The sequence below is a fragment of the Epargyreus clarus genome, unplaced genomic scaffold, assembly GCF_041222505.1.
Source record: "Epargyreus clarus isolate Ecla_fem2 unplaced genomic scaffold, WU_Ecla_fem_2.2 ptg000033l, whole genome shotgun sequence".
Lineage (NCBI taxonomy): Eukaryota > Metazoa > Arthropoda > Insecta > Lepidoptera > Hesperiidae > Epargyreus > Epargyreus clarus.
In genome coordinates this window covers 1,639,516-1,652,085 of record NW_027332238.1, presented here as the reverse complement: position 1 = coordinate 1,652,085, position 12,570 = coordinate 1,639,516, and the positions used below count along the sequence as shown (strand labels likewise).

Below are 12,570 nucleotides of genomic sequence, written 5' to 3'. Positions count from 1 at the left end.
AAACTAAGGTTGTTGTACTCTTACGTCGCCGTGAATCAATTCATGAATTACTGTGCTTTCTGTTATCTTATATATAAAATTCTCGTGTCACAATGTTAGTTACCGTACTCCTCCGAAACGGCTTTACCGATTTTCACCAAATTTTATATGCATATTCAGTAGTTCTGAGAATCAGCTATTTTCATACCCCTAAGTGATAAGGGCTGTTCACCCTTAACATTTTTTTTAGGTAGCCGTAACCTGTAATCAACTTCAAATTCGTACCTCAAATTATTATTTTTATTTAAAGTCGTTTATAGACGACGCATTCTACACTCACAGCCCCACACTAGGGTTCCCTGTGACGAGGGTACCATGGACACACACAAAGACAAAAATAAAAACACCCAGACCCAAAACAGATATCCAAATTCATCATTTAGATATATGTCTGGCCGGGGATCGAAACCGGAACCCTTTGCGCGTAAGAACGGTATGGTGACCGCTCCACGTGGGTCGTCAATTATTATGTCTGAAAGCCTCATATAAGTATATTTTCCTTACTCTGCGCCACTACCCCTGAGGACTAAGCTGGAATGCCTCAGAAAAGTATGTCTTCCTTACCACACCCTTCAAACCAGAACAGCAGCGCTACACTGCTGTTATAACATAAATAGATGTGACGGTAGTGCCTCCGGAGTTGAACCACGAAGAGTCTTCGGACACACTATCATAATGAACATTAAAATACCTATATTACAATTAATATCATTATCGTACATTTATATCTTGGCTACTTAATTTATTGGTAAAGATAAAAGATAAAAATTTACAATTCTTTACAAATTAGTGGATTTTTGGCGCCCCTTTGTATTATCAGTTGATAAACTTAAGGAGTTAATGAAGTTTGACTGCGGAACTGTGGCAGTGGTGTCTGAAAGGAAGTTTTAAGGTGGTAGAACCCCCTGTGGTTCGACTCCGGCGGCACCACCGCCACACCTATTTCTGTTATAACAGTAGTGTTAAGCGCTGCTGTGTTCTGGTTTGAAGGGTGTGGTAATAGAGACATTTCCGATGCATTGCTCAACTTCGTCCTCAGGGGTAGCAGCGCATGTGTGGCCGACCTCAAGTAGGGAACTAATCTTATCTGGGGTTAATTACAGTTGTCCATGGGCGGCAGTAGCCACTTGTATATAGTGTTACTTTAAATAAATCATGTTTCTTCATTAACATATGACTAAATCTTACACAATAATATTAATCAAGATTTCGCGAAACATATTACAAAAATCTTACGTGATATTAGGGGATGGGGGAGGGGGTTGTCTCAAATCTCACGACATCCCACCAAGGAGAGGGAGGATCGCTAAAGACGTCTCACGTAATTAGTAGTTGACCACTTTGTAATCAGAATCACGTATACGTACGTGCACACAGCGCCATCTGTTAATGAATTGCTTGAACTATCTACAGAATCTTGTAGGTTACTCAAATTCTAGGCGGTAAGGGTGACATAGCTATCCGAGGCGTTCCAGCTTACTCCTCAGGGTAGCGGCGCATCTGTGGCCGACCTCAGGTAGGAATATCTAATCCTATCTGGGGTTGGATAAACCTCTAAAAAGCGCATACCGCCGATAGATCTGAAATTTGATGTAATTACGTATTTTGACCACCCAATCACGAATATCATAACGTAAATTGGCGCAAACGCCATTTTGAGTTTTATTTTTATAATATGGGAGTAGCAGACGAGCATGCAGTCCACCTGATGGTAAGCTACTGCCGTACGGACATCTGTAATCAACGCCAGATAGGTATTCCTACCTGGGGTCGGCCACGGGTGCGCCGCTACCCCTGAGGACTAAGCTGGAAAGCCTCGGAAAAGTATGTCACCCTTACCACACCCTGGGTGGAAAGGGAAGAGAACCACTGTTCGTTCGGTGTGCATAAGCGCACATTTCTAACCAATTTAGACTATTTTAGCCTTCCCCAGAAAAGGTATGTGAGTGTGTACAGCGTACATCTTATATATACAATTCTCGTGTCACAATGTTAGTTACCGTACTCCTCCGAAACGGCTTTACAGATTTTCACCAAATTTTATATGCATATTCAGTAGGTCTGAGAATCGGCTACTATCTATTTTTCATACCCCTAAGTGACAAGCGTTGTTCACCTTTAACATTTTATTATTTATAAGGCAACACAACGTTTGCTGGCTCAGCTAGTCTAACTAATAAATTAATCATTGTCAAACGCTAAATTTCTTTATCTACACAGATAACTCTTTCCTTGGTGGGTTAATCAGAAACCAAGAAAGGTCCACGTAAGCCAATCGGCCGTTTCAACAGCGATAGATAGATAAGTTATCAATGTTTCATAATGAACGTAAGTGCGTCGATAAGATAGGTAGCAGATTTGAAACGTCGTCAAGTCACTTGCCCCACTGCTGGCCACGGGTGTGGAGTGAAAGAGTTTTAGGCCGTAATCACCGCTGGTCAATTTTTGGTCACAGCGAATTAAATTAGACCACTTCTTTGTAACGATTTTTAAATGTATACCTTAGTATAATATTTATTCTAATGTATAATTGTATAGTTAGTATAATATTTATTGTAAAGTCCGGCATATCCTTAGCGGCAGAGAGGAATCCATGCAGGATTTTCCCACAAAAAGACTAACCAAGCGGCAGGGGAGGAAGGTATGCCCCCTGTGACAAACCATCTTCAGGGACCGCGCCTGGTCAAATGCGGATTGGTAGACTTCGCATATCTTCACACACTTCTTCGCCGTTAACCAAATGATAATTATTTCCAACCAGTAGTGCCCGCGGCGTATCCCGCATTTAAAAAAAAAACAACATGACTTGCATAGAACTAAAAATGTGTACTTTCATTGGAATGACAGTGGCGCCATCTGTCGAAAATTGGTCGCACCAACTCAGAAACCTTCGTAGGCTCATGCACAACAACTTTGCTAAAGATCATCACATGATCAAATGCATAGTTTACGTATCTACAAAACACGTACTTAAAAAATCAGAGGTGCCTGGGATTTGAACCTCGGACCCATCGATCGAGGCCGAGGTTCAACCACTCAACTATCAACTATCAACTGTTAATGATTAATTACAGATATAATATGTAATGCAACAATGTCTGCGGTCAACGAAAGTGATATTACGAAACAGTTTAAATATAGATTAGACTTGACAAGTGCGAGAGAGACGGCATGATGTATCAAGGTTTCGGTTGTAATGTGTTTTAGCATTATTTGTACCCGCGGAATCGTGTGTACAGATTTAAGGGTCAAACAAAAAAATATATTATTGAAATAATAGAAAGAAAATAATAGACAGAAAAATATGATGTTGCTTACAGCACTTAAAAAATAAACCCCAAGGGGTTAATTTTTTAATTCATAAAATCAACCTCGAAAGGTTATCGATTTTATAAAAACTCGAAAACATGTAAAAGAACCTGTTTCTTTTGTTAATTATAAATATTGTGGTATATCAAATGCAAAATAAGCCCTCAGGGGTCAGATATCTCTAAAAAAGTACACTATGTGCTTGAAACCATATTTACATTAAATATGGTAGTAATATGTTCAACAGTTCAAACATGAATGCATAACAAACAGACAGACAAAATAACTTTAATAATAACCTCTCTTATTTAGTATGATATACTCTTTTTGATATATTTTATTTTAGTTTAACTTTTTAATGTGACAGATATGATTAGACCAACTATAATGGGATAATCTGGTGTTAAATGATTATTGGTCCCATGGACAGGTGCCCATGGCACTAAAGCTAGAACCTAGACAACGAGGGGTCCTGAGATGTATCACAGGAATGTCGTGCACACATTTGTCTTCACGTATGTGTATGTGTTTGGGCAGTTGATAAATTGTAACAATATCAAATGTACATTTGGTGCACATATGTGCGTGTTTGGCAAATATCAAATGAACATTTAAGTGTGTGTCTTCACATATGTATATGTGTTTGGGCAGTAAATAAATCGTAACAATATCAAATATAAGTAGTGTGGAAATAAGCTTATGTGACGTTATAAGGTTTTTTTTTATAATATAAGAATAGCATTTAAATCAAAAGACAGACAGACAGAAAGGCAGACATTTAAATCAAAAGTCAGAGAATTCTATCAAAAACAACATCTAGGGAATTAATTTAGTATTATCTATATATTATTATTATATTTGTTTAATTTATTTTCTACTATTTATGCACTTATGTGTTTATTTTATTACCATTTATATATAAATATATGTATACAATATTATTAGTGGGTATATTGAATGTATTATTTAGATTATACATATTTGATTTTGCTAGTGCCGTCCTCGCTGATCTCTGCTTAACCTAAAGGTTGACTGGCAGAGAATGCTTATAGCATTAAGTCCGCCTTTGTACCATATTCTAGGTATAAGAAGATTAAATAAATAAATAAATAAATAAATAGCAGACGAGCATGCAGTCCACCTGATGTGGCTACTGCCGCCCATGGACATCTGTAATCAACCCCAGATAGGATTAGATATTCCTACCTGAGGTCGGCCACAGATGCGCCGCTACCCCTGAGGACTAAACTGGAACGCCTCGGAAAAGTCTATCTCCCTTACCACACTCTTCAAACCGGAACACAGCAGCGCCTAACACTGCTGTTATTAGGTAGAAATAGGTGTGGCGGTGGTGCCGCCGGAGTTGAACCACAAAGGGTTCTACTACCTTTAAAATAAGGTTACAAAATAACAAACAATAATTGCAATTTTATTTCAGTACCCTATCATACTGGATTTAGGGGTTAAATTATTAAAAAAGTATTTTTTTAATAATTCAACCTTTATTAGCTTTATTATTTAACCAAAACTTTATTTAACCTTTATTTAGCTCCTTTATTATAAAATCTAGTCATTTCAAGATAATTGTACAAAAATATAGTTTCATTCAGTGGTCTCATTAAATCATGGGTCAAAATTAAAAAAAATCTAAAATGAAAAAAAAAACAGTCAAATAAAACCATTGATCAACCTGTTATCACATATTGGTGAATTTTCTTAAAAATGAGGCTTTTCCTTTAATTTTTCATTTATCATTACTTCCCAGAATATGATCCTTATAAGCCACACTATCCGATAGTGGGATAATATAGGTTTTTTTTAATTACCTCGTTCAATTTCCGGTTAGGCCCAAGATGTTTTTAATACTAATGATACAGTTTTAGTTTTTATCAAAATCGGCATCGTTACTGCTTTCAGTATTTTTCGCTAATCTTTATAGTTTCGGATTTGGCTCTGAAGGCCCATTTGAAATATTCACCCTGTATACTGATCCCTATTATGAAATATGACGCATACATCACTGCATGCATCATACATTTTTATAAAACGCGAACAAATTGTGCAATCAGATTATGATAGTTGAAGTGTAATTATAAACTTAAGCCATTAAGCGGAGGTAACTGTTAACTATTTCAGTTTTTGAAAATAGTTTTCATATTTTACAGAAGACGCCAGATTAATTTCCCTTATGCCCGGGTAAGAATCTGGGCCTCAGGAATCTTAGTGTCATAATTACAAGTAAAAAATGAGCATGCAGTCCACCTGATGGTATGTGGCTACTGCCGCAATGGACATCTGTAATCAACCCCAGATAGGATGAAAACCTGAGATTGGTCTCAGATGTATTGCTGCCCCTGAAGACTAAGATGGATGACCTCAGATAAGTATGACTTCCTTCCCACACCCTTTTAAGCAGAACACAGCATCCCTTAACACTGCTGTTATTAGGTAGAAATTATTAAAAGTATTATTTCTGACCCTAAATTGTAACAACGAGGTATAAAGTCACAAATCTATTTCAATAGCAAGATATATAAAAATACTAGCTGACCCGGCAAACATTGTAAATGTTAAGCATGAACAACCCTTATCACTTAGGGGTATAAATAGATAGTAGCCTATTCTCAGACCTACTGAATATGCATATAAAATTTGGTGAAATTCGGTAAAGCCGTTTCGGAGGAGTACGGTAACTAACATTGTGACACGAAAATTTTATATATTAGAAAAGTCAGCATAACTTGTTTACGTATATATAGCATTATGAAATGATCATAAACTGTTGCTTATGACACAAAAACCTGTGCACCAATTTCAACATAGCTTTTAATTGACTAAATGAGGAAAAGGATTGACTAGATTTCTAAGAAGAAAGTCTTGCTTAAATAGCAACAAACAGAAATAAATTGCTTGCTAAAATAGCATGACTTTGTTAATCCTGACGATCTTGAAGAGGATGATGGGACAAAATTATAAAAATCGTGTATTGCCATCGGTTCTTTATAATTGTTCAAAATGTTGAATTAATCCGACCATTCAAAGTGGGTAAAAATTGAGTTCAAAGATTCAGTTACATACCCAGATACATACATACAGCTAATACAAAGGTGGTAAAAACAAGTATTTTTTTTTTATATAATATAAGAGTAGCGGACGAGCATGCAGTCCACCTGATGGTAAGTGGCCACTGCCGCCCATGGACATCTGTAATCAACTCCAGATAGGATTAGATATTCCTACCTGAGGTTGGCCACAGATGCGCCGCTACCCCTGAGGACTAAGCTGGAACGCCTCGGAAAAGTCTGTCTCCCTTACCACACCCTTCAAACCGGAACACAGCAGCGCCTAACATTGCTGTTATTAGGTAGAAATAGGTGTGGCGGTGGTGCCGCCGGAGTCGAACCATTAAGGGTTCTACCACCCTCTATGTATATTCACACTTGCTACTAAAATCTTAAGCAGTGATAGCGTAGTGTTTGAAACTCGGCCTCTGGATCGAGGGGTCCGAGGTTCAAATCAAGGCACGCACCTCTGATTTTTCGACGTTATTTGTGTAACAAATTAATTATCACGTGCTTTAACTGTGATAGAAAACATTGTGAGGAAACCTGCATACCTGAGAGATCTTTAAAAAAAAAAGTTCTCAGAGGTACGTGAAGTCAAACAGTACGCACTTGTCCAGCTCGGTGGACTATGGCCTAATCCTTCTCATTCTGAGAGGAGACCTGTGCCCAGCAGTGACACAGCAATAGGTTGACAACTACCACAAATACCCCTTCTATATTGTGTGTAGTATGACACACACAACAAAAAGTATATGTCAACACTCAGAACCCACACAGAAACCTATCTAAGTAGTAGATATCTATCTAATTGTCCAATCACTGTTTGGATGGACACCCATAGGAACACAATATGAATATTAAATGCATAATTAGGGTTGTTCACCCTAATCATTTTTTTTAACAAAATTGTTTGTATTTATTTTTCAATAATGTGGCATTAAAAATACATAAAACCCTAAATTTTTACCCTTTTATCACCAACCCCTATTTTTTATAGCCATTTCAGTATTTTCATCATTTTTCAGACTGCTCGATGTTAGATTATTATTTTTTTTTAAATGACAACACAACGTTTGCCGGGTCAGCTAGTAATAATACAATCAATATTTATAAGGAAAGATAAATAAGTAGTAAAAACTCATTTAAACCATCATACACCTAGAAAATAACTACATATAATTATTTTTAATCATTTAGGAGTAGCAGGCGAGCATACAGTCCACCTGGTATGTGGCTACTGCCATATGGACACCTATAATCAACCCCAGATAAGATTAGATGAAATGAAATGAAATATATTTATTTTGTATAGGCCAACGGCGGCACTTACAAATTGTCAGTTACAATATTTTCTTAAACTACTACCGGATCAGGACGCAACCTCTACTGAGAAGATCCGGTAAGAAACTCAGTGGGTTTGTCTTTTTTAATTTTAAAAATAATTACTCTCTTTTTCATTTTTTTTAAATGCCATTATTTTTACATATAATTAATAAAGCATTAGCTCCAGTATCTTGCTTTACATTTATCTAAAAAAAAGAAGTTTGTTCAGCAAGATACGCTACACTTTGACATTTTCTTAAGATCTACTTGTGGTTGGCCACGGATGTGTTGCTAACCCTAAGAACTAAGCTGGAAGGGTTGAAAATATAAATTAGTTTCATCAACTCCTCAGTCTGAAATTAAACCCTAGATTTTTTATAATATAGGAGTAGCAGACGAGCATTCTACCTGATGGAAGTGGCTATTGCCACCCATGGACATCTGTAATCAACCCCAGATAAGATTCCTACTTGCGGTTGGACACTGATGTGTTACTAGCCCTAAGAACTAAGCTGGAAGGCTTGAAAATATAAATTAGTTTGCACATCTGCTTAGTCAGAAATTAAATTCTAGATTTTCCTTGCTTTCCTTCCTGTAGTTCATAAAACGCAAGTTTAAAATCTATTTAGTTGAAATCAAATTACTGATAGACAGAGAAATTCCAGATTTTTATATATACATAGATATTATCAATAACTTGTGAAGCAGAGCAGTCATACTACCAATCTTACAAACATGGTTCTAGGTTCGATTCCCGGTCCAACCCTTGTCTAAATGACAATTTAGATTTCTTTTTTAGGCTTTGGTTTATGTATTTATTATAGTATGTCCATGGCACCTACGTCACAGAAAATGTCCTACTTAAGGGGATATAAGTATAGTAAGCATTATTTGTTTATTGTGTGTGTACAGAGTTGTGCAAAGAAATAGTTACTAATCGTTAAGATTATCTTGGAATCATAAGGAAAATTGCACAGTATATTACAATATGTTTTAATAAGAATCATAGTATTACCGATCAAGATTTATGTGAATCAGGTATAATGTGACCATATTATGATGTAATAATTTCAATGAGGCTACATAAGTTACACAAGTAATTATATTTTAACTAGCTGACTGGGCAAACGTTGTGTTGCCTTATAAATAAAAAAATGTTCAGGGTGAACCCTTATCACTTAGGGGTATGAAAAATAGATAGCAGCCGATTCTCAGACCTACTGAATATGCATATAAAATTTGGTGAAAATCGGTAAAGCTGTTTCAGAGGAGTATGGTAACTAACATTGTGACACGATAATTTTATATATAAGATTTAAATCAATAGGAATTTAAATTGAGTTGTTGTTGGGTTAGGATAGGCTGAAAGGCTCTTTCAAACCATATTTTGGTCCTACAAAACAGAGATCTAGCAGAGTTGTGTATACGGTTATCAAAGATGTGTGAAGCCTGAGAATATGCACATGTTCAGTTCAATGGTTGATGGTCTTAAACCTCATTACGAGAGGACACATGTACCCAACGAGGTTGATAGATACAATAACGGAGTGTTTGAATAATTATATCACGTGAACCATTGCAAAACATTGCAACAGAAACCATCATCATTATGAAATACATTGCCAAAACATTGCAACGAATTGCTGTAAGAGATGACATTGACAGCGCTTTGTTTATGTCAGGATCTGAGTCTTACCTGCCAAGGGTTGACCTTCGGGATGGGCGCCTCCACGAACTTCTTGGGCTGAGCTTCAGCCGCTTGCGCCTGTTCGGGCTGCGGCTCGCTGTGCGCGGGCGGAACCTTGTGCGCCCGCGGCGGAGCCCTGCGCTCGCGCTCCCGCCGCCCCTTGCCCGGCCGCCGCCCGTGCGCTATCACCGGCACGAAGCCCTCCTCCTCCTCGTCGTCCGGCCGCGGTGGCTCATCCACCGCCTCCCCGACCCCCTCTATGTTCTCCTTGTTCGACTCCCCCCCTCTGAAGTTCAGCACCGACGCGTACGAGGGCCCTGCGCCCTCCGCGGACACCCGGGCGGCCATCCCGCCGCCGAGCGAGTTATGTAAGACGGGCGCGCGCTCCGCGCCGACCTACGATCACGAGCGCGCCTCCATGCCCTCAGCACGACGGCATGCCGCGGGCCGGAGCCGAATGCCCGACTTTCACGATACGCGACCCGATCGTTCGAAGGTCGAAGTTTGACGGCGTACGCACCTCGCCCGCGCGCTCGCCGACTCGGCCCGGGGAATATGCGCACAGTTCGCGATGCACACCACACTGACCCTGGATCGACCGTATTTACATCGAAAAAATTCACTTCCGTCCACTCGTTCCAACTTTTCGGGACCGCCGAACGCTCCGGGCGCACCGTATCTATCGATCCCGTCTACCGAACACTATGAATTTCGCTGATTTCGATTGAAAATCACTATAGAACCATATTTTGTTCACGATTCACACATGTGGTCGGACGCCCAAAAAGGGTATTTTCCGCAACACACACGGAACTCGCAGAAGGCTGTGACTTCTAATTTTACAGAACGAACATTTTTTCGCTAGAGGGCGCTGATAATGCACTGACAGTAGCGACGTTCAATATAAGCCGCACTAAAAATTAAAAAAGACTGGTATAAGCAAAACCAAAAATTTTAATAATGCTTGATTGAATGTAAGAACATCATGATCTATTGTTGAGTTATATAATATCAATCTAAAATAATTTATTAGGCATTGCGCCGTCAGATGACTTTATGTAATTTGTGAACGCGACTACATAAAAATCACATTTCATTCCCATTCCTTCCTTCACGTTTGCGAAATCACCCTGAGCATGCCTTATTAACCCCTTTAGTTATCACTTAGAAAAAAAGTAATTCGTAAATTATACGCCTTATTCGATAGCAAAAATATTTTATGTTATCATTTTCTACCTCTTTTTATTAAATTTCTTTAAAAACTGGTAAATTACAACCTTAATAAAACAAAAATAATGTCTATGGTAATTCAATAGCAACACTACAATTTTTCAAGATACGTAATTAAAATTAAATTTTATGTACTTTATTCAACCAAATACTTTGACTATTCACATTGTTTTAATAAATGATCATAAAATACATCAGTTAAAATGAATAAATTGTCTTGTTTAGTATTAAAATAGTAAACAAAGTCACGTGACTTAACCTCAACACGCTTGCGAATAGGGTTGTTCCGGACTAGTGGGGCAATACATTCCCAAGAAATTTCTACAATTCCTGCAATAATGGTACACATCCTTACAAGACCGCAATACATATGGCAATGGGGCACAAATCCAGCAGCAAAATAAACATAAAATTACTGCGCTTAAATGTGTACAAATAGTTACTTTAGTATTAATTATAGTAAGACCATTATACCCACATTCGGGACAAACTATAGGCATGGGTGTGTATCCAAAATGGTAAACCCTTGGTCGGGGTGGAGGTATAGCATTATCAACGTAGATATCGAAAGCAGTTGCATAGTTTGGGGGAGGGGTGTGCTGAACGAAAGATGGAGAGGGAATAAACGTGCCCATTAGTCTGGGTCTCCTCCGCATGGCCATTTGCCTTAAAACAAACGAATACGACGGGGGAGCACTAGTTAAAGAATTTGGCGGGCTCAGTTCCGCCGAATTCAGATCTATGGACATTTTATTGACGCTTTGGTTTGGACTATAAGACATATTTCTCAAATGGTTAATAACTGCTACACTGATTGAGCTATCGTTTAATTTGGATAGCGCTTGGAGGAATAATGACTTGGGTTGGTTGGGCAACCTGTGAATTAATTTTGGCGAGGAACCTATTCGAAGAGGTTGTGAGGCAATGGGAGACATCACGAATGATGTCGGTCTGTTGATGAATAAATAAGGTATCATTGAAGATGTATCCGCTTGGATTTCTGTGGAATAAGACGTGGAGCAGACAAAACTAGGCCCTTGGGTAGGTCTACAGCTGTCTGGGAATCTGTTACATCGCAAATCGGATAAGTTTATCGTAGCATCTGTAGGGAAATCCGTGCTTATTGTGCACATTTGTATTTCTCTGGAAGTTGCGCCGGAATCTTCTGCGTCGGGTTCTAGATTGCTACTTGTGTCCTCGGAATTCATTTTTTGGGAAAATCTTAACTTTATTATCTGCTTTCGTATTGAGTATTTGTTTTAGAATCCTCGATTCAAGTGTTTTGAAATAATAACTGCAGTCTAAGGGCATCTTCAACGGGGATGTAACCGTAAAGTCAAATTGTAGTATTTCTTATTAATGTAGACTCCAGGCCATGTAGACCGTATCAGGACAATATAAATACTGTACTGGCCTTTCAGTGTTAATTTTTCAAAGTATTATTTAAATAGTTGCTTCAGTTAAACGCATCTAATTTGTATTTTAACATTTGGTTTGCATGAATGCGTTAATCTTTATTATCATTAGGCTAAAAAGTCTTATCACGATAAAATCTTGAGTCCTAAAATCAGTATAAGCTGGTTTTATCGATAATGATGTAGATAAATGACACGAACGTTGCATTTTGTCATCAACATGTCACCAAATATTGAAGTGATGTGGCGATAAATTTAGAAAATAAATAACGTATAACTTGTCACTTATGTATTTCAAAAGTATAAATAATTATTAAATTCAAAGAATTCTTAAATTATAAATAACATTTTATATATCATTAACACTATACTATGTATAGTTTGGTATACTTATATTTTTCCTCAATGGCTGTTTAAACATAAATCTTGTTAGATCTTGCTCATAAAAGCTAAAAATGTCTATGGAATTTAATAATCAAATAATTAAAAATATAGAAATGTA

At 37.8% G+C, this 12,570-nt stretch overlaps 2 protein-coding genes across 2 annotated transcripts in view; both read right to left on the bottom strand.

The window, feature by feature from the left end:
• The window catches only part of larp (La related protein), a 113,320-nt gene extending 103,206 nt beyond the window's left edge, over positions 1-10,114 (bottom strand). Inside the window, exon 1 of the mRNA XM_073090555.1 lies at positions 9,433-10,114. Within this exon, the coding sequence (XP_072946656.1) occupies positions 9,433-9,771 (339 nt within the window). The 5' untranslated portion in view covers positions 9,772-10,114. The remainder of the gene's footprint in view (positions 1-9,432) is intronic.
• A 659-nt stretch (positions 10,115-10,773) lies between these two features.
• LOC140755625 (uncharacterized) lies at positions 10,774-12,282 on the bottom strand. The gene has a single exon (XM_073090925.1). The coding sequence runs from the start codon at positions 11,859-11,861 to the stop codon at positions 10,914-10,916; it is 948 nt and encodes a 315-aa protein (XP_072947026.1). The 5' UTR covers positions 11,862-12,282; the 3' UTR covers positions 10,774-10,913.
• Between the last annotated feature and the right edge of the window lie 288 nt (positions 12,283-12,570).

Coding starts and splice junctions, on each gene's coding strand:
- LOC140755625 (XM_073090925.1), bottom strand. CDS start 11,861: ATGAATTCCGAGGACACAAGTAGCAATCTAGAACCCGACGCAGAAGAT.